Source organism: Pyrgilauda ruficollis, unplaced genomic scaffold (genome assembly GCF_017590135.1).
Source record: "Pyrgilauda ruficollis isolate IOZ18807 unplaced genomic scaffold, ASM1759013v1 scaffold24, whole genome shotgun sequence".
Lineage (NCBI taxonomy): Eukaryota > Metazoa > Chordata > Aves > Passeriformes > Passeridae > Pyrgilauda > Pyrgilauda ruficollis.
The window spans coordinates 2,078,336-2,100,072 of record NW_024523648.1 but is presented as its reverse complement, the minus strand read 5'-3'; the positions used below and the strand labels follow the sequence as shown (position 1 = coordinate 2,100,072).

General features: G+C 39.4%; 1 protein-coding gene across 1 annotated transcript in view; it reads right to left on the bottom strand.

The window, feature by feature from the left end:
* Nucleotides 1-635: 635 nt before the first annotated feature.
* CLVS2 (clavesin 2) overlaps nucleotides 636-21,737 on the bottom strand; it is a 47,243-nt gene continuing 26,141 nt past the window's right edge. The window contains exons 3-5 of the mRNA XM_041470061.1: nucleotides 8,185-8,295; nucleotides 5,452-5,672; nucleotides 636-723 (exon numbers count right to left, since the gene is read on the bottom strand). Coding sequence (XP_041325995.1) covers nucleotides 636-723; nucleotides 5,452-5,672; nucleotides 8,185-8,295 — 420 coding nt within the window. The remainder of the gene's footprint in view (nucleotides 724-5,451; nucleotides 5,673-8,184; nucleotides 8,296-21,737) is intronic.

Genomic DNA, 21,737 nt, shown 5'->3' with positions numbered 1-21,737 from the left:
CCTAAATAACAATCCTAGACCCCAGTGTTATTTAAGAAACCAATTCCCACAGTTAGGAAACATTGCACCAATTACAGCATCTCGCAATGCCATATTCCCTCGCCATATTCCCTCTTTATCTTAGCACACTATGTGATCACTGCAGAAAAAATCCAGCAGTCAATGTACTAGTTGGCTTCCCATGGGAAGGGCAACACTCACCTGCCTTTGATATTTTTCTTTGTTCAGTATGTTTCTGTGTGTGTGTGTGTGTGTGCATGTGAGAACACACACGTTTTCTTCTCTTTTTTATGGTGCACTTCGCTGACATATTTAATAGTCACTCATTTCCATAGCACTTGTTTACCATAACTTACAAAGAAAAATTGGAGGATTACATTGTATTTACAAACAAGTTGGCACTTACAGAATAAATTATTGATTCCTTTTCTTTTTTATTTAATTTTCTTTTTAGTCTCCACTTCTTTTTCACCGAAGGGCTTCCAGAATTCAGGCAGAATAGTAACACCTGCTGCCAATATGCTACATTAACATGAGTAAATAGGATTCCAGCTGTTACACTCCTTCACAATGATTTTCTTGTTGCTGAGAGGCAGTACCTTCCACCTCAGTTCATGTCCAATGCTCAAAAACTGCTAGTCAAGTGAAAGCAAGGGCTGCATGTTTTCTTCCTCATTCTTATCCATGCGTTTCAGCACCCCAGGATCCACAACTGACTGAGACCTGCAGAGGGACAACATGTTTATTTGACATTTCTAGATCAAGACAAATGAGGGTAAACCTCAGCTTTCTTTTGTTTATTTTAATTTCTGTAAGGGTTTAAAAATAAGGATACAGCATTACCCAAGCATCTATCATTGCAAATCATCGGGAAATACCCTCATGGAGGGATAACAGGGCTTTAAAGGGTTCAGTGCTGATCTGTAAATATGGGAGCAAAAAGTGGAATAAAGTGGACCCTCTCTTCAGTGAAATCGTGAAGCAGAGAGTATCCTCCACACACAAGCAGAAACTAAGCTTTCCTCAATAGTGACTTAAGCACTGATGGTCTCTCCAGAAGGTTATACAGCAGTGGGCTGGCAAAGAAGGTACAATTCAGCCACCCAGCTGGCTAATCACACACTGCAATTAGTGGGATGTGTTAGCTGGAAGCACAGGTTGCTCCTTTTCTGAATAGCATCTTAGTTCAACAGTGCAAGATCCTATGTCAAACCTAGGAATGGTGCCATGGTTAGCAGGATTTGTGAAGCAGCACACAAATATATCAAACTCACTTTTCAGCTCAACTGAACAAGGCAGGGCAAATTCAGTGATAATTGTAAAACTTCTCTAGATTTTCTGATTCTGCCCAGAAGCATAACATGAAACCAGTGCCCTGCAACAGCCACATGTGACAGGCAAAGAGGAAAACCGAGTCTCCAGCAAAATCAAAATGTACCATTGAAAACAAAGCCAGGAGTGTTAAGATGGGGTCTCACATCAGCCATGGCTCAGCTCATCAAAAAGCAGCCACTTCTGGGCTACAGTAAATTCAACCCTGGTTAGATGTTTCCTTTAGTGAGAAAAATCTCATGCAGGAAATGCCTACTTCTCTTTCCTTCTGTAAAGATTTGAGATGACTAAAGAGCATGTGTACATCTCTACAATGCAGGCATTTATTCTTGATCAGTGGTAGCACACTGTGCCTGCAGCATTGCTAAAGATTTGCCCATTTAGAGGGCTACAGTGCAGAGAAAAACCTTTACAAATTCTAACCTTTCCTGAGATAACCATATGGAGTCAATCCCCCCCTCTTATAAACTGGCATCATCCAGTGAAATTAATGAATGAGGCTGATGAGGTCCTTCTCAAAAAATCTAAAGAAAACTTACAAAAACACAAGAAAAAACATCTGACTTAAAGCTTGGGTGAAAACTTTAGACACAAGGATATTTTCTAATAATATTTATCCCATTCTCATTCTAATACTAAAATCAAGAAAATTAGCTTTTAAAATATAATCATCTCTGTTGTGATATGCATAATTTAAACTTTTTAAATTAAGAGTGCACAATACTCATCCTGAACACTACTAAGTTCCTCAGGCAGAAAACTAAACCACTGAATTAAAAATGTTTTTTTAAAATCTTCACAAGGTACCGTGCCAAAGTAAAGCTGATTGAAAATTTGCTGGTGGGAAGCTGCACTCATGGAAAATCCAGTTCATCATGATAAAAATTGCTGTGGAAGCAAATTAACTTCAAAGGTTTGCCAGCTGGATGTAAGTGCTAAAACTGAGCCTTTTCCTCGGCTGCCAGTGACTGAGCAGACAGGGTTTCCAGTTCTCATCTGGGGAAAACTGAAGGGGAGCTGGAATGGCTGCAAACCTGGCCCTGGCCTCCAGTTCCCAGGGAGGAAGCCTTGGCCATAAATTCCCAGGACGTCTAAAACCCCCAATGCCACGGCAGGTGTGAAAATCGTACTGCACAAATCCTAATTTGTTTGTAAGCTCAGATGCCCAAACGCCTTGAAGAAGAAGGAGAAATAGTTTGCACTCAGTTTTAAACAGAAATTTACTGTCATGCTTCATCCCATTCAGCAGCAATTCACAAATGAAGATACGGGAAAAAAAACCATTTGTTTAAGTCTATAGCTCCTTCTCTTCTGCCTACATCTCCCTAGATAAATTTACAGACATTACTGAATACATTCTGAGAAAACACAGTAGGACAGAGGTACACTACAAAGTCCCGTTGCAGAGGTGAAGAACCAAACCACAGCTCCTCTGCAAAGTCATCAACACAGACATCTGCCCTGCTGGGTTAGGTGAGAGGAGGATGCAGGTCTCCAGCTGGGTGCCTCAGGATGACAGCCACGGGTGACCACAGCCACAGGCTAAACCTGACTGCTGAGACAGCTGCAATGTTGCCAGATGACATAAACAAGTTCTCCCCAGAGGTCTGTGCTACAGGTGGCATTAACTCCTCCTTATCTCCATCATCCTCCCCCCAGTCAACCTTCCTTTCAAGGTGAGGTCATCCAATTCACAGAAAATTCAAGGAGATCTGGAGGAATGGCAGTGGTTCACACTGGGGGCAAAAATAAATGGGGCGGTAAGAAAGAAATTAATTCTCAGTAGCAGTTTGGGTTTAGAAGGACATTCTTTCAGGAAGTAAACTAATTTTAAAATGGTAAACCAAATTAAACAAGGTAATTGTTGGAGATCTGCTAGATGCTTGTGAAATTTGCTCTAAGCTAAGCACTTTTCATTGCCTTAGTCATGTTTTTTATACGTTAAAAAATTTTATGCACTGACATATATTGACTGTGGGTTTAAACTGAGAGAAACAACCCATCAGTTGCTGAATACAAGTTAAATTTAATTTTTAATGAATTAGAGTTTATCTGTTTTATCATAACTTTTCTATTTGTGTTTTAACAGAGTCTGTGTGCTTAGTACTGAAGTCTTGGGACTTTCTGTCAGTCTTAGTAGTAGCACAGTAAGACTACTTAGTACTTTTTATGTCCAGCAGCAAGGAACAAGGATTCCAGCAGATTCGGGAGGCATGCTAACTGAGAAGGAATGCACTGAAGGTGAAGAAATTTTAACATAATATTATATGGGTACAGACTGCAACATGTTTATTTTCTGCACTAGGTCTCTGACTGAGTTAGTTCACCCAGACTGAAAGGGTATCAATTTGAAGCTTACACTGAAGTGGAATACTGTATGAAAAGAGTTTTCATAAGCAAGTTAAATGAGAATAAAAATTACTTGAAAAAGAATGAAGAATCTGGTCAACTCACTGCTTTTACACTTAATAATATGCTTGCCCAGAACAATCTGGAAAACTCTGCTCCAAACAGGCTGCTCCAAAAGGACTTGTCAGATGCCTTCTCATATTTTGTTTTGTTGCACCCTTGGATGAAGTTATTTACTCTCACAACATCATTTTGCAGCAGAAAGACTTCTGCATTTCAGTTCCCTAATTCCATCCTTCTGTCTAAGACAGCTTCTGTATTGTCCCATAATTCTTTTATTATGTGCAAATCATATGTAAGTGTGTTGCTCACCTTTCCCCTCCCCTTGCTCTTTTCTCTGTCCCATTTTCTCCATTAATTGTGTTAGTTACACATTTCTAGTTTCATATATATGGGTATTAGGGATTTTAAAGGCTCTGGGAATTTATGGCCAAAGCTCCCTCACTGGGAATTTGAGACCAGGTTTGCAGCCATTCCAGCAGCCCTGTCATACAGTTTCAGAACCTTTTTAAACTTCTTATCCTAGCTCATTCCTATCAGTTTCTTGCTATTTCCTACTCTCAATAAAGTGGAGGTTTTTTCAACACAAAATCCTTAAACTTTATTGGGTTTTTTTCTTTTTTTTTTATTTTATTTTCCTATAGCAATCTTATGCTTTCTCCTCTGCTTCCACAAAAATATCTCCCTTTTAAACCACAATGTCCTTCCCAGTCCAGCCAAAATCATCTTCCTGGCTGAGAAATCTGAAAATATTTTATCCTGTTTGATCTGTTTCCAGAGTTTCTTTCCCTTCTGCATCACATGCTGTCTCTTGAAACTGGGTTCTCAGCCTAGCATATCCTAACTTAATTTTAATGACTTTATATATTGGTTTCTGCCTTGTTTCTTCTTTTCTGATCCATTGATAGGCCTGTCTCTTATAAGCTGCACTCTGACTTTTGCTGCCCTTTCTGCTGCCCTTTCTGCTACCTTTTCTATCACAGTTGTAATCTTTACCCTTTTCTCTCCTACTGCCCTGGCAAGCTTGGATCAGATCCACCCCTTCCAAGTCAATGACCTCACCGCTTCCATAGCTACTGGAGAGGTAAATAAGCTCTTCCTATACTTTACTTTGAATGGTAAAATGCAGCAAGCAATTACACTGTACCTTCTCAAAGAGAAGAATATCAGAATGCCAGGATGTTTACCAGACTTGAGTATAGCAATTGGCACTGATTTTGGTCCTGGTTCTCCTCATATTTTCTCAGGAATGCAGTCACTGTGACTGATGGTTCAGATGCCATAAATGTTCTGGCACCTACAGGCTGGTGGATACCAGGCAGTGGGCTATGAGATAGAGGAAGATAAGAGCTATCACCAGCCAGAAAGATAATTTGCCCAGATTTACCCTCTGCACAGAGGCTCACACCAGCTAGCACTGTTTCTCTAATGAGTACTGTAGGCTGAGGTGAGATAGCAGCTTATTCCAAAGACAGTGCTGTGTACACAACCTATATGGCACCAAGAAATCATCAGCTGCACTGAGTTCACAACTCACACGTGTAATAATCATGGCCATGATCTCTCATCAACACTGATCTTTTTAAGAAAGGGAAAAACCCAATTGTCTTCCTATATGATAGACTGAACTGCCTACAGCTTCATAAAGGAGGAAGAAGGCAAATGCTAACCTTATGGCAATGCTAGAAGAAAACAGCACCTTTAACTTACCTTTTCATGGATTTGGGAGAGAGGTCCTTTTCTATATCCTTTGCAGGAGTGTTGTAGGAGTCCGCGTTGCATTCACTGTCATCATCGTACTCATGGTCAAGCAGTGTTCTTGCCCACGTGCCCATGTCATAGGGGGGCAACATTCCTCCAAACTCTGAAGGCAGGATCTCAGGGTGGATGAGCTGATGCAGGCTGTTGAGGTTGTTACCATGCAGGAATATCTGTATGTACGCATGCAGATAAAAACACAGGAGTATCACCAAAAAACATCAAAGCCCAAATAACACCATCATTATTAGGAGGATGTTGTACAATTGAAACATTCTGGTTGTGTTGGGCTAGCAGAGGTGGGCACACGGGCACATATCACCTCTGCCTTGAGCATGGTCATACTATGTTCATAAATCTCCAAAGTGATTAAAGCATAAATAACTTAAAATGTTTAAAGAGCAAGGGACTTAGGGAGGGTAAGAACTGGTGTCTGGTAGCTAGATGGACAGAATATTAGACAGACAAACTGCCTTGTTAATCTCTTGTCAATTGCTCTCCCTAATTCCATGAATTAAGTGAATAAATTAAGATTATAAGAAATTAATAAAAATAATAATCACCATACACAACAAGGAATATATCTTGACTTTCAGCATGCAGCCATGAGTCCTATAAATAAGATAAATTATGCAGTGTAATGATAACAGTGCTGGAAATATTTTCCTCCTTAATCTAGTCTTACAAGTAACTGCCATTTGTACTTGACAATACATGAAGTAAGTAATAGCAGTAAAACACTGTGACAACACTGAGGGAATAGCTGATGGACTACTTGGTATTTTCCATCAATGTTTTGGTAGACTGATATTCATGTATACTTTACACTTATATATCTGTATATTAGTATGGTGTGATATGAACACTTATATTTATGTTTGCGTTTAACTTTAGTGTTTCCTCTCAGAGATCTTTCATGTTCCACTTCACCTTGCAGGGACTCCTCTGGGCAGCTATGCCCTTAGCATGATTTATAAGAGTTACATTGAAAAGGCAGAAAGACAAAGACCAAATATATGCTTGTCTTTTATTGCTTACTTCAGACCACCTTCCAGTCAGCTGCAGACCCAGGAAAGTTAGCATACCGTGCAAAACCAGTGATTTTCTTCCATCTCAGAAAGGAATTTATCCTTTTGTGAAAGAACATTTATTAATGGTGAAAGTTGTTTGCTTTATGGTGCCTTTACAACTAAGTGTTTCACTTCACAGCTGTTGTTTTATATATGACTAGTACTGCATTTATCTGAATGTAACTACCACTTGCAAATCTACATGACAAATTAAAAAAATACATAATAATTCAGGACAAAAACAATGGACAAATAATAAGCCTGATTAAAAAAACCTGAAGAGAATTCTCCTGGGCTTGAGGGTTTGTTTTTTTTTTCCCAATCATTTGTTCTCCATCTAATAATTTTTTTAAAGCTGATTTTAAATTTTATGTGCTTGTCATAACTTTCACATTTCAACACTAAGTTTAGAACTGTAAATCAATATTTAACCACCTGACTACTTTTTATAGGAGTTTGGTATTGACAAAAAACAGTTGTAAAAAGTCAGCATTTCTGAAAGTATATATGCCATTGATTCAGGTGTCTAAATAAAAATGTAGATGCTAACTGATAAGCCTCCATATTCAATGCCTTGTCACTTATTCTTAATGCTGCAGCCCTCCTATGAGCTGCACTTTAGTCCCTAGTTATGCATATGCAGCACTTGAGTTGAGAAGGCCTCAGACATATCTGGCACTACAACGTTCTTTGCAGAAGCTGCCGTCAACAGAGTGCAACTGAATCCTGCAAAATGGGGCTTCATTTGCATATTTATAACAGATATTACATAAAAGGCTTTGTGACCTACAGTTCAAAATCTGTAAATACCAGAGGCCTCTCAAGCATAATCTGTCAGTAAAAAACAGCTCAACACCAAGGATCATTGTGGTCTTACAGAGTGTGTTTGAGGAGAAAAAATACAGCGCTGCTTAAGGAGCTGATCCCATTAAAAAAAAAAAAAAATCATCATGTTCTTTGTAGTGCAGTTGTACATGATGTTGATTGTGTTTTCCTGGATGACAAATTTCCTGTTACAGAAATAATACCATTCTATACACTATCACCACCAAGCTCTAATTTAATTGCACTGATGCAAATGCTACAAATTCAGCAACATCTCAGAGACTGCTCATGCTTATGCACAGATGCATGCACACAAATTCCCTTTTATTGGTTTTCATTCAAATTAGTATTCGCAAACTAATACTGCTAGATGCCAGCTGGGTATTTTAGCTCATGCTAATGTCAAGGAAAGCACACTAGGAAAGGCCTTTGTAGTCACTAACTCTGTTTTTAAAAGGAAGACACAAATAATTTTAACAGAAATTAAACAGAACTGAATTGAGTACAATCTTAATAGAAACTGTAATGTTGGCAGTATTTTTTTATATAATCCCCAGGAGCAAGCATACGCTTACATTTTAAAAAACATTTAAGTGCACGGCTTGACTGTGTCCTTAAAGGATAATGTTGTATAAGTTTCTAAAACAGTTGAAGGTACCTTTGCAACAAAGATATATTTAAACATTTTCCACCAATAGCAAGCTGATACCCATGTTAATCTACTTTATTAGAGTATGATGCAACTGCTGATGACAACTACCAGGAAATGGACAATTAAAAAGAAGAATACCCTTTTTCGTGTCTTCTCCTTTAGAAAGGGCCGGATAACTGTGTAGAGGGCATGGATATACCATGGCTGATTGACGAAATGTATTCCTCCAAACCGAGCTGGAAAGCTGTCCTGTGTGTCACAAAACAAATACATACAATTTGAGCTGATTCTTAACATATGTAGCACATGCATCAAATACTTTTTTTTTTTTTAATGCCTTCATCTTAATAATAAACCTTTTACAAGAAGAAAGATTATTCAAAAATGCATCCTCTCAGTTGAGTTTCAACCTTCCTCACCAAGGAGTAACACACCTTGGACACTGTAAATGTGCTGGGATAGCTTTTTTATTCAAATAAAAGCACAGCATTTCTAACTCCCAGAAATGCTTTAAATATTTACAATTTGCCCATAATCCATCTATACAATGTATTTTTCTCTTTTCCACTTCTATGGATTTTATTCATTTTTAATAGTAACAATCTCAACTCTTAAAATGTCATTGAAGAGCACTAAAAATGTCCCTTGTCTCCACCTTAAAAAGAAAGTGTAAATAAATCTAAGCTACTACTCAGAATGTCTCCAATATTATCCATATTTCATAAAACTGAGACTGCATTAAACATTATGCACAAACCATTATGCAACATCCATGACAGTAATTCTTGTCACATAGTCAGAGGCCTTCTGGGAACTTAAATGTAAGGACAGCATATCTGCATTGAAGCAATGGCTTTTCTTTTTTACTTGCTGAAAATCACAAGGGGCAGATAACTCACTAGGAAAAGATTCTGATATGCATTTTCAATTTCCAAGTCGAGAGAATATGCCAGAGGGTTTGGAAGTTTCAGGAGGGCAGCCACTCTGTCCTGAAATATAATTGCCAAATTCCTTGTGCTGTCCTCCTTTTGTCTTTGCCTGGTTGATCATATGCACAAACAATGCAATAAGCCAGCTCCCATGTTTCCTAGAGTTTCACCATTGAGGAAGGAGGAAAGAGGTGTAAACAGGTGCAGTTGATGCATGCCCCCTTTTGTTTTCATGGCTTATGCCAGAACCTTCTCAGTGAAGAACCTCCTTCTAGTTATACAGACCTCCTAAATTAATGGCTTTCATTTGAAGCTTAATTCAACAGGTGACACACCATAGGCAGCCACGGCAGTCACTTAGATCACAACCAGGCTCCTCACTGCAGCAGCAGCTCCTGTTTGACCATACAGGTAACAAACAAGGGCATCCTTTCCAGCTACACCTCCTCCTCTTCCTCCTCTCTTCCTCCTCCTATGTGGATGCAATGACAGCAACTTCAGGTCTGTGCCACTGGGATTAAAGACTCAAAAGGAGGCAATCAAATGGTCTGACATGGTGCTTTGTGCTAACAAACCTATTTTGCCTCCTCTGGAGACAAGAGAGGAGGCCCTATAGAGGCGCCCAGCAGCCTCAATGTAACCTGCAAAGCACCACTTGAAGCACAGGGTCATACAGCATGCACCAACAAAATGGCCAAGAAAATAATTATAAACTGTTCCAGCCAATCAAGAACTGTCACAAAAGGAAAGCAGAAACTGCAGGAAGGAAATCTTTCATTAAATAGGAACAAACTTTGAAAAAGTGCAACTGCCTGCATATCCACGGAACCTCTTTAGTTCTGTGAATGTGGGACCTGTGGGAATAACAAAGTACGAATCACTTACTCCTCCCCAAGGATCCCTTCACATCCTGTCAGGCACGCCTAACCCAGGGGCTCTTTACAGCAAGGTACCTCTTGCCTTCAAATTGTAACATCTTGCTGGATTTTCCATCAGGAGGCAGCACCTTGACAATAATTTACAGGAGGGATGACAACCACAACACACACTATTCACATCTGGCTGGCCAGGGCATAAGTTAATGCAATCAATGGTCTGTTTTGCAGCTTTTCTCTAGAAACTTTTGATTAACAGCAGCTTTGAAAGAAAACAATCCTACCAAAAGATTGATGCAGAAGCCTCATTCTGCTAAATGCACAATTCCTGTCAGCACTAACTAAACCTCAAACAGGATGGTTGATAACTTGACACATAATTCACCCTGTTCAGTATTGTAAATCCCCAAACACCATTCTGAGGACACAGCTATGATGCGCAAAAGGTAGTAAATTATGTTTGTATCATAGCGATCCAACAAATCCATTTGGGAAGGATAAATCACCGGATGACACCTTAACCTTAAGTTACAGGAGATACAATTCATCTACAGAAGGTTGTGTTTATTTGGATTATCACAGCTGGTTCTCCAGCAAAGAAATCAGGTGCTCCATGCTGCATACCATGCACAAAAGAGCACATGCTTAGAGCTGCAGAAATCTCAGCAGAGCTGAGAGTCACACAGAAACTGAGGACAATTTGTAAATAAGAAGATCTCAACAGGCAAACTGGCATGTACAAACAGATTCAGAGCAGAGTGCCAACGGCATTTGTATTCTAATGTGGCCTCAGAATGCTCTGTATCTTTTTAAAGCTATAAAATTTCCAGCAGACAGAAAGATTATCCTTGAAAACAACCACTTTGACACATCTGTCTTCCTGCATCTTGGAAAGCATTTACATGGAGGATCACAAATATATATGGAATGATCCTCAAACAGAAGGTGCCACTTGATCTTAAAAGCCAGTTTGTTTCAGTGTTTCTCAAAAATTCTGAAAGCATTTTTCGGAACTGAAGAAGATGGGTATTTATCAGTCTCTGTGACTGAACCGAGGTGCTCAGATTCAGAAGCAGTTCTTAAGGTGAAATTAGGACCCCCAAAAATTTGTGCCAAAAAAGAGAAAGGGTGATTTGGTCAGAATGATCCTGCGTTGTACACAGTGCTTAAACTAGTATTCAAAAGCTGCTGAAAGTAGATCCAAAAGCAAATCTCAAAAGCACCTGCTGAAAAATAAAAAAGCAGAATAAACAACTGCATCAGCTGGAGAAACAGGTGTCAGAAGGTTGTCTTGCTCTTCTCAGATGTACCTGATTTCCACATGGGGATTTGCCAGACAGATGGTCATCCTTACACAAACAGCAGGTAGGAATTTCTTTCAAATCAGTGATTCTTCTGGGATTTATGTAGATTAGGTTACAAGCACGGTGGCAGTCACAACTGCCTCTGCAGACACACTGTACTTCAACAGATGAGCCTGTAACCCATGAATCACATGAATTTTAAGTAAAAGGAATCTCTTGCCAGAAAAAAGCAAGAAATGGAGAGCAGCTGTAAAGTGAGCTGTGCTTCTGACTGGAAAAGTAATAAATCTGATGGGGTATTACCAAACTGCAAAAAACCACTAATTATGTCTACACAGTAGGTGGATTTTTCTTCACATTCACTGTAACCTGTTTCAGCAGCAGAACATAACTTTTTCATTTCTCTGATGAGCACAGTTTGTGACATGGCCATGCCATAGACACAGACTAGAAGGCAGGTATTATCAGAGACCACAGGCCCAGTGACACGGGGCTTGCAAGTGACAATCAACAGTAGGCTGCCAGGGAAGAGGCACACCCCTCCGCTACTGCCTGAAGCACTGGGGGACTACCAGTGCACCAGCAGCATCACAGAACCATCCCTCACTGGATTTCCAACTCTTGTAAAATGGTTCCGTGCACTCACAGCACAGCAATTTTACCCCCTCTGCCTAACATAATTTATACAATCTATCTTTACAAGCTTTCTCTCCAAGGAGCCAGCTGCTGTTGCCTGCTACCACCCTTGGCACATACTACGAAGCCAGGTTTCCACTTGCCAGCCCCACATTCCACCCTATGCTGGGCTCGGCCATCACCTGAGCCAGCTCCCAGGGTTTCACAGAGGGTCCTCTGCTCCACTTTGGCCTTAAGGAACTCTTATAGCAGAGGCAGTAACAGCAAAACCAGTATAGGACATTTTTAACAGTACTTACGGGAAGAAAGTGCCAAATTCCTACTGAAAACCAATGTGAGTCTTCTTAATGGTGTCAGGACTGTTATCATAAAAATGACCCATCTTTTTCTCTTTACCAAATACAAAAAATCAAAGAACTTCTTAAAGGCCACAGCACTCTTCAGTCCTTGAGCATTGTGTCTACATTTAAATCTCTGAAGTCTACTTTTAATGAAGAAGCCCTCCTAGGTGAACTCAGTACTGTAATCAAATTTGTTACACAGCTTTTAGGAGTGTAGTCTCAGAAACTGCTGAGTCCACTGTGTGCCCAAAGGTGCTTTGGCAGCCCACTGTCATCAGAGTCTTAACAGTATGCTGCGCATCTACAGCAAACCGACTGTCTGGACGCATCTTGCTACATATTAACACCAAGAGAGTGCTTGGGCATGTGTGCTCTGGGGTTATTTTTGAGGGTTTGCTGTCCTTATGTGCAGTGAAAGTGTTTTTGCAGACAGTCTAGAGACGTCCTTCAAAGTACAGTCTAGACAAACATAATGAATACGCTCACACCCTTTACTTAAGGCTGCGCTTGAGTGCTTTGATGAATTCAGGCTGTTGCATCTGCAGACAAGAGGTTACAAAGCCAAAAACTGCAACAGCTGTGTCTTTGTAACAAAAATTGCAAGTTCAAAGAAAGCATACAAAACTATTAATATCTTAACTGTGACTTAAGACTTATTCCTCAAGATAATACATTAGTCCTCCTTTAGCTTTTCCACTAAATCAAGCACTTCAGGGAGAAAAAAAAAAAATTATTAAGATGAACCAAAATAGTATCTTCATAATGGAAAGCTCCACTAGAAAGAAACTGAAGCATTCTGTCTTCTACAAAATGCATCACAACTAAACTTCATTTTTAGCACGTTAAAGAGAAAACTATGGAAACTCATGCATAGAAAAGAATGACTAGAAGGAATAGTTCACATCCTTATCCAAGAGATGCACTACCAGAGGAACCAAGAGTCATTGCCATCTACATCAGGAAAGGACACCCATCTTGCTGCCAAACATTCACCATAGGTAAGAAAGAACCAAGCATTCCTAATACCAAACTTCCTGCCAGCATCCATCCATGACATGAGTACTTGCAATGCCTCAAAGAAACAAACTTTTATGTCAAGACTGATCACCTATGCTCAAGACATGACTGGAACCAGTGGTGAGATTGCATGATTAGGAGACTGGAAAGTGAATATTTGGCATCTGAAAGAATTTGGATTGGATTTTGTTAAGGAAACAGATGCTAAACACACCAGGGAGAATAAATAACAGGTGAGGAAAGAACCTTTCAAAACAAAGGACAATGTTGACACCAAAACAAAGGGGAGAAAGCTGACCAGGAACTAGATTGGAAGTTGGTTGACAGCTTTGACTCACCAAACATACAAGAAGACTGGCACCCTAATTCGTTTTGAGAAAATTAGTAAATTCTCAAGAAGATAAGCTTCAGCTTGTCTAACAACAGACCTTCCCTCCGTACCTCTCTGTTAAGGCTCTTTTAAGGTTCAGATCCAAAAAAGAAGTCTCAGGTGATGAAATTTTGCCTGACCCCTGGAACAGCTGCACTAGTGATTTCCCTCTTTAAGACTAATTTGTTGTTCCCTCCTAGTCTGAGCTTTTCATTTTTATTACACAATGTTGAACCATTTCTACGACAAAGAAATAAGTGCCCAAATAAATTTTTGTTACTGTGTTCAACCAGAAGGACAGTACCTAAAGGCAAATTGCATCATTCAGTGATATTCCTACAAAATAAGATTTAATTATCTAGAACTGGATGTTGTCATTTGGCTAAGAAGCTTCCAATGAAGCAATTTGACTTTTGGCAGTCCTTTTCATTTTTATTAGTCATTTTATCTTACAACTCATATAGAAATATGTTAAGTTGAATGAAATGAGAAGAGAGATGGTATCCATCCAGTGAAAATATGGCTTTTTTATTGAAGATCTGTTTTAATTTCAAATAGTCTTCCACCTTTCATTTCAATATGCTACTCATAAAAATTATATATTGTTTAAATTAATTAGGTGGGATTTAAAATTCATTTGATTGTATGTGTCTGCATGTTTATATATAAATATAATAATATTTAAAACCTACATAGATTTAGTGATTTCACTGTTTGGATAAAGGGATTATATCACTCCAATTTTTAATTAGGTGAGCTTGATAAAGAAAGCATTTTGTTTAAAACCTTCATTTTAATTTGAAATTACCTCATTTCTTTACAAATTACCTTCAATAGGTTTTGACCTTATTTTTTTTTTTAAGTTTTAATTATAAATTGGGAAATTCTTTTAGAAATTTTTCCTTATTTTGACAGGGACTTGGGGTTTTGAACATTGGTCCTTGCCCCATTTGTTTAGTTTCAATTTTGAAAATGAAGGCTTTAATTTTAAAGAAGAAATGAAACATGCTGTTTTTCAAGGACAATACTGCTTTCAACTATCAGAACTGCCTCTTTTCTAACATTTAATTTGGAATGTGAGATATTAAGAAGAGGGAAAGGAACCCAAAAATTTTTACAGCCTGATGCTATTTTCCAAATCAGCAAAGCCAGAAAGAGAGTAAGAAGGAGGGTAGAAGTAGGTTCTTCTATTCTGTTTTCTACTCTGTGATGAAGATCATTCTTTACAGTAGACGATTATCAGATGGTGATTTCTTCTATGGAAATTCCCATAGGGAAAAAAAAAAGTCTGTTTTTCAGGCAGCTTGTGAATGTCTTATTAGATTAAGATTACAGACAAAGAGAAAAAAAAAACCCACTGTACTGCAAATTGCTGTGCATAAATACAGTAGCAATACTTTCATAATTCCAGTGGAATAAAATTAATGTGGAAAATTACTGTCCATAAAGGATTCCATACTCCAGTTCCTGAAGGCAGAAGTCTTTGGCCAGGGACTGCATAGCAAGAGCTGAAATGCCACACCAGCATCTCAGCTTGTACCACCCCCGTCCTGAAGTCACCCTCTTTTTGTCAGTGAGACTGTCCAAACAGCCCCTGGTCTCTGCCAAACTGCTGAGCACAGGATTACTGTCAGGATGCTTTTCATCATGCAGAAAGCTTCCCACAGGCCTGAGGTCATTTCAAAGAGGAGCATTAGTAGCCATCAGATACCACCCCCTTCCTTGTACCTGACCACTTTCAAATATGAGCAGGTTAAGCAGCACCTGGGAATGAAGGAATATTTTAGGATAATGTTAAGATGGGGATTGAAAGAAACAAGGGAAGGCAGAAACCATAGAAATAAGATAAAAGTGAGGAGCAGAAGAAATTAAATTAAAAAGTAATTCAGGGTGAGATATCAAGATACTACTATGATCCACAAGAGAAAACCATTAATCTTGTTCTTTCTCTAGCCCCTTTTCAAAATTTTCACAGGAAGATAAGGAAAGAGAAGTAGAAAGTATTTCTGCACAGAGGGTCCATGTTTTACAGTCACATGTCAAGACTAATTTTAAGCGCAGATCTAAACTCAAATATGGTAAATAAATACCAAATCCTATATGTTCCATGTAATTTTGTATATCATTCCAGCTGACAATTTCCTAGGACAAGACCCAGCCTAAGGATTTTTAGTTCAGGATTTTCAGTTCAGGATTGACTTCTGTCAAAATTTCCAAGAAGCTAATCTGAACCTGTCCAGGTAACGGGGCACACAGGTCTACTGATGGATAAGGTGAAGAAAGATCCTTCACAGAGGCAAAACGCATGTTTTCAAAAGGCACTGCACAGCTATTCAGTGCCATTAACTTACTGAGTTGAAAGATACCATTTCTCCTACCATAATATTCACTTTTCTCCCTTAGAAATTGAGAACTTCTAAACTGGTGCCTACAATTTTATTATTCAGAGCTCCTCCAAAAATGCAACTCTCAGTTTCAGACAAGATGCATTAAAATTGGATTAGCCCTTTGTAAGTTTCAATTTGCAACAATACAATAAACTGAAAACTATAGTGTTTCAAGAGTTATTTAATGAGCCATGTGTTTCCTCATACTATGAGGAATCAATCTCCATCACTGCAGTAAGCACTAAGAGCTACAATCATTTTAGCCATCCAATTTTAATCTGTCACTCCATGCAAATGACAGTCCTGAGAATTGAACTGAACCGTAAAATTGGAGTGATAGTGATTTGAGAAAAATCAGCTGAGGACAGCCACTGAGATCTAGAATGCTGCATAATTAAGCTTTAAATTACTGAGGAAATTGAATAACTGACTTGAGATCCATTAATAAGTATTATATTTTATTAAGAGTAGAGGTATCAAGAACTATGCAGCATATATTGTTTCAAGAGGTCAGTTCCTCACAGGATAAATCTATTTCGAGTTCCAAAAAGTGTTCAAATATCTTTGTCATAGTACAGAATGCAGATTTATTTCAGCTTTTCAGCTTTAAAGAAAGCCTTAGTCTGAACTGCTCAGCTACACTTTATCTTTACAAAGGTGCTTGAAAAAATACAATTTCCTGCATGCTACCTCCAGTTTCCCTCTTCTTCTGCGCACCTGAATGACTGCTGGTGGTACGCACATGCAATATGTGCCTGGGAGTCCAGGGAATTTCAATATTGTTTGAGGGAGAATTGTCATTCAAGTTATGACTCTAGAGGACCACAAATCATTGTTGTAGAATTCTAATTTCAGACATCAGCCCCCTCTCTTTGTAAGCCATATAAGCATGGGTGTCTCTGGAGGACAGAGACATCCCTCCTATGGAGGACATCTTCCAGTAAAAAGCAGAGATTCGCAACAACTGGGAAAATAAACAGTTACATGTTTTACCATACATATCTAGGACAAGGCTAATGTGTTTGCTGAGCTATCAGGATATGCCAGTAATGAAGAAATGTGATAGTGGGATCTCTCTTAAAATCACACTTTCAAAACTCTTGAAAATCCATGTGCAAGGAATTGGGAGATCAAAACCAGAAATGCAGATGTCTTCTTGCTAAAATAAAAGTAGAACCCATGTGAAAGTATTCTCAGCAAGAGACAACAACAGTAGCCTCAGCTCACATCACATGGATACCCACAGAGGAAAGAACTCAACTCTGAAACTGTCTGGAATGTGGGGTCGGGTGCTGGACTTTCCAGTACAAAGCAGACAGAGACATACTGGACACAGTCCAGCAAAGGACCAGGAAGATGACTCAGGGATTGGAGCATCTCTCATATGATGATGATGGGAATGTCCAGCCTGGAGGAGAGAAAACTCAGCGACGTACATAAACATCTAAAGGGAAGGTGTAAGAAGCTGGAGCCAGGCTCTTTTCGGTGGTGCCCAGTGACAGGATCAGGGGCCATGGGAACAAACTGAAATGCAGAAAGGTCCTTCTAAACATTAGGAAACCATTTAAGAGCACACAGTTCTAAACAACACTGATGAAAAATATAAAATCACTGAGGTTATATAGTCTTTTTACCTGGTATTTTTCAAACCACTTATCACAGTTGTGCTATTTTTGAAATTCCTCACCAGCAGAAGTAACCAGTGTGATGACAGACTCCTCAAAGGCAATTAAAAAATTATTTGCTGATAGATGTTAATATTTATTCTGTGCAAGTTAGTCAAGGTTCTTGGCTTGGCTGAGGTCACTCATTTTAACAAGTTACCGTCAAAAATGTGCTTGGCTTTTTCCACCTAAATGAAGGCTTGCCTTTACCTGCAAACCGTGATATTTCATGCATCACACTCTTTGAAACAGGATTACAAAACATAGCCACTGCTAAAGCTGTCTGCACAGCACTGCACAAGTTCAGTTTCCAAAGGCTGAGAATGAGCTTCCTCCCCAGTTCTGGCACCCACCAGTGAGCCCACCTTTTCAGAAATGTCAGAGAGCAAAAAGGCCACCTCTCAGACTAGGGAAAGTCAGCAACAGTCAAATTAACTCCATTCATTAACTACACCTCAAGGAAAGAAGTTAAATTTCCTTTTTGAAACTGACAATTTGCTGCTCTGCTCTTAGCTCTAGCAACACAACAAAGGGTGGTTGCATTTGAAAGTATGTCTTTTTTCTAAATATAGCATTATTTACAAAGATATTGCTTTTGCATATGTAACATCTTCAGATGTTTATAACTAGAGATTGCAAAATGTTTATTGCTCTACTGCTAAAACCTTATTCAAATTGTAGCATCTTAAGTGCAATGCAATATACTAGACCAGCGTAACCTACTTTTTACAGGAAGCATACGAATGTATGCAAAAAGATGCTCCTTCCCTCACCTTCCATTCTACTTTTCTGATTTGCCACCCTCTTCTACAGCACGGCTTAAATTTTCTGCTTTCCTCTGCTCCTGTCACTCCAGTGCTAGTGGTTGATGCTAAGCAGAGAATTAAATCCCCAGTACAGGGATGATGGCATATGGCATGCGTGAGTGGACTTCATGGAAGGCAGAGACTCCCTGCTGGCTGTCTCCTGCTTCCCATCCATTGTCACCATGCAGGGCATCGTGCCGCGCTGTCCGGCACATCCATGCTATTAGCGCCACAGTGCACAGCCACCGTCCGCGCCGTGCAGGCTACGGCTGTAGAGGCCCCTGCTGTGACCACCATGTGTACCTCAAAAGGAGGCTGAAAATACACAGCTCCTCACTTCAGTGAGAGTATCATTACACATTAAACCGTAAACAAGCTTCTACCTCCGCTTAACTGAACAGTCAAGAGTCATTCCTCAGCAACACAGGATGAGCTGAAGTAAAATCAGAGCCAATGCTAATACAAGCAGACACGGTCTCTTCCAACCCATCCATTCATAAATGGATGCTGCTGTTGAGACGGTGTCACAAAGCTCTTGCACCTATAGAAAAAAATGGTTTAAGCAAGCAAAATCCTTTGTTAGGTACTACCAGGTGTGGGGTTACAGCAGGATGCAGATCCAGACTCAAAAAGCACAACATTTTCTAGGCATAAGACACCTTCAATTGCCAATGAACAGAACTGCATTGAAATCTAAAAGGAACGTGTCAAACAATGCATGTGTATCTGTGTATAAAAATCATTACGCCTCAAACAGCAAAATAATCTCTTAAAAAAAATATTGTCATGGATAATTGAGCAATTTCCAGTAGTTTATTCACTTTAACATAGATTTAAGAGCTTGGGCTATCAGCATAGGACGAAAAACTCATTTCCTATCTAGGAATGAGAATCAGTTCCTTGTGCCCTACTGGTAGATCAATTATGTATTAGAGCTGCTGCTGCTTGACTTTTAATCCACATTAGTTCACAGACCTTAAACAAATTTGATGTTACCATATTAAAAAGGGAAAGCACTAGAACAAGTTATACATAAACAAAAACGAAAACAGATCAAGCAAGAGACCAATTAATCAGTCAGAGGCTGGCAGTGAAGGGACAGGCTGCCTACTGCCAGCACATAGGGAAGTAAGAAACACACAGAAAAATCACTTAAATGTAATTAAATCCAACCTGGAATAACCGTAAGATGATTTTTAACATGTTTCTTTGTTAACCTTAGTTTTTGGTGATTCAGACAAAGAAATTTGCTGATGTGTATATATGTGTACAGTGCAGTACTATAGATCTATAATACCTGTTCTCACCCTGAATAAACAACATTTTGAGCCACATTCTGGACACCAGACACCAGCTGTACGCTTAGCCATTTGAAGATCCTGGCTGTGTATTTACTGAAACAGATCATTTAAAGCAGTACTACAGTCAGCTCTGCTCATTTTGGAGTCTGGCTGATAAACATTCACATGTAGCCAAAGCATTAAAAAGTCTTCCATTTTCTGAGCCCAAATTCCTGCATCATCGTATCCACTACAGTCTTTCAGCACTAAAATTAAAGACAGCATGAATATTTAAATGTTCTGTGACAAGAATGCAACAGTTAAATCTGCCAGTACACAAAATGCAAAGGCTACCTTAGAATTTGAGTTCACTGGAGGGAGGGAGGGAAGGAAGGTAGATGTAAAAAAAAAAAAAACAAAGCAGGGGGGAAATTATCTCAGAATTCTTGCTAGCTATTGCTACTGCCCCCCAGGAGCTGTAGTTTGAGTGCTCTAAGCTTCCATTTCCTTAAAAATACAATGTTATTTAGCTGAAATATTTTTCCTACAGTGCACAACAGTGTCTCCTGGAGACAGGAACAGATACAGCCTAGAGGTAAATGGGGATCTGAATGCTCCACTCAATGCTGGCAGCTTCCCCAAAATTAAACACTTCAATTTTGACCTGTTTGATACTTTTCAAATACAAAAATCTCTAGAAGGGAGATATTTTACATAAACATTTTATTTTAGTTGTTATGGAAAATCTGTGATTCTTCTTAGAAAGGTTTTAGAGTCAAAGACTATAATGTTTCTGTTTAAATTTTTAGAAGAACTATAGCCTTTGTTTCTGTGCATAAGAATGGAGCATCTTGGAGCTATTCTAACAGATATCATTCTGTTACTTGCTGTGATCATACACAACACAAGCTTACACCCAGGATAAGGAACTGAATTTCATGCAGATCTGATATGGAGAGCTATGTGATGCAATAAATCATAGACAAGCACAATCCTTTGTGTCCCAAGACACCCTCAGTATTCAAACAGATTGCTCTGTTATTTTAAGCTGTCATACTGCTGCAAATTTCATCACCCAGTCCTGTGACTGTGACAGATCTCACCTGCAAAGTGAGGCCATGCAGAACGACCTCCAGGTGGAACCCAAAGTGATGCCCAATGGTTGTGGGCACTTCGGTAATTGGTTCCTCTCCTCTGGCTCAACTCTGCCCCAATGTGCCAGCACAACTGAACAGCTGGTGTGCTCGCTGAAGCTGCCAGCTCTCAGCAGGAAAAAAGTAATGACGGTTCTTGACCATTTCTGGGTGTATAAAGTCCCACGCTGCCATGGTAGACAGAGAAGCATTAACCTCAATGACTTGGTCATATAACAGCTCGAGGAATCTCATTCTGCCTATCTAAATCCTCTCTTTGCTTTCAGCTGGCTCCAGCATTTTTACAGCAGCATTTAACTGCCTCAAAGTGTCATCAAGAATGGGAAAACACCAGACACGACAACTTATCCAGTGTAAGATGTGATCATGTCATCACTACGAATAAGAGTTTATAGAAAATGGGTCTGATGAGCTTGACTAACTCTGTGACGTTCCAATCCTGCTACATCAGCCTGCAGGGGTGAGTGCAGGCTCACCAAAGGCCTCCAAAGCAATGTTCTTCACATACAGCTCACTCGCTTCAACTCACTGCAGACTTGCAGTAGTTTGATTGTATTGGGTATACTCCATCACTTCTACCTACAGAGCCAGGCCTTTCCCTAATGAAATGCACCATAAGAAGTACCAAGATACACAAAGTAACATTCTACAAAATCCCAAGTAGTATCAACACAGCACAATTTACAGCACAAACATTCATGGAGGAGAAACTCAATTATCTATACTGTGAAACTCTCAGAGTAAGTCATAGCCACAGTCCCTCTCCCAGACAATTTGGAAGGTAAACAGAAATCAAGCACCATTTCCAAAATTACCTTTGAACCTAGCTATATGCTTTGGTTAACAAAAATAATAGTAGTCAGGACATAGCCACTGCAGCAGAAGGGAGCAGCCCTGGGCATGTCCGTTTTATTAGTACATATTTATT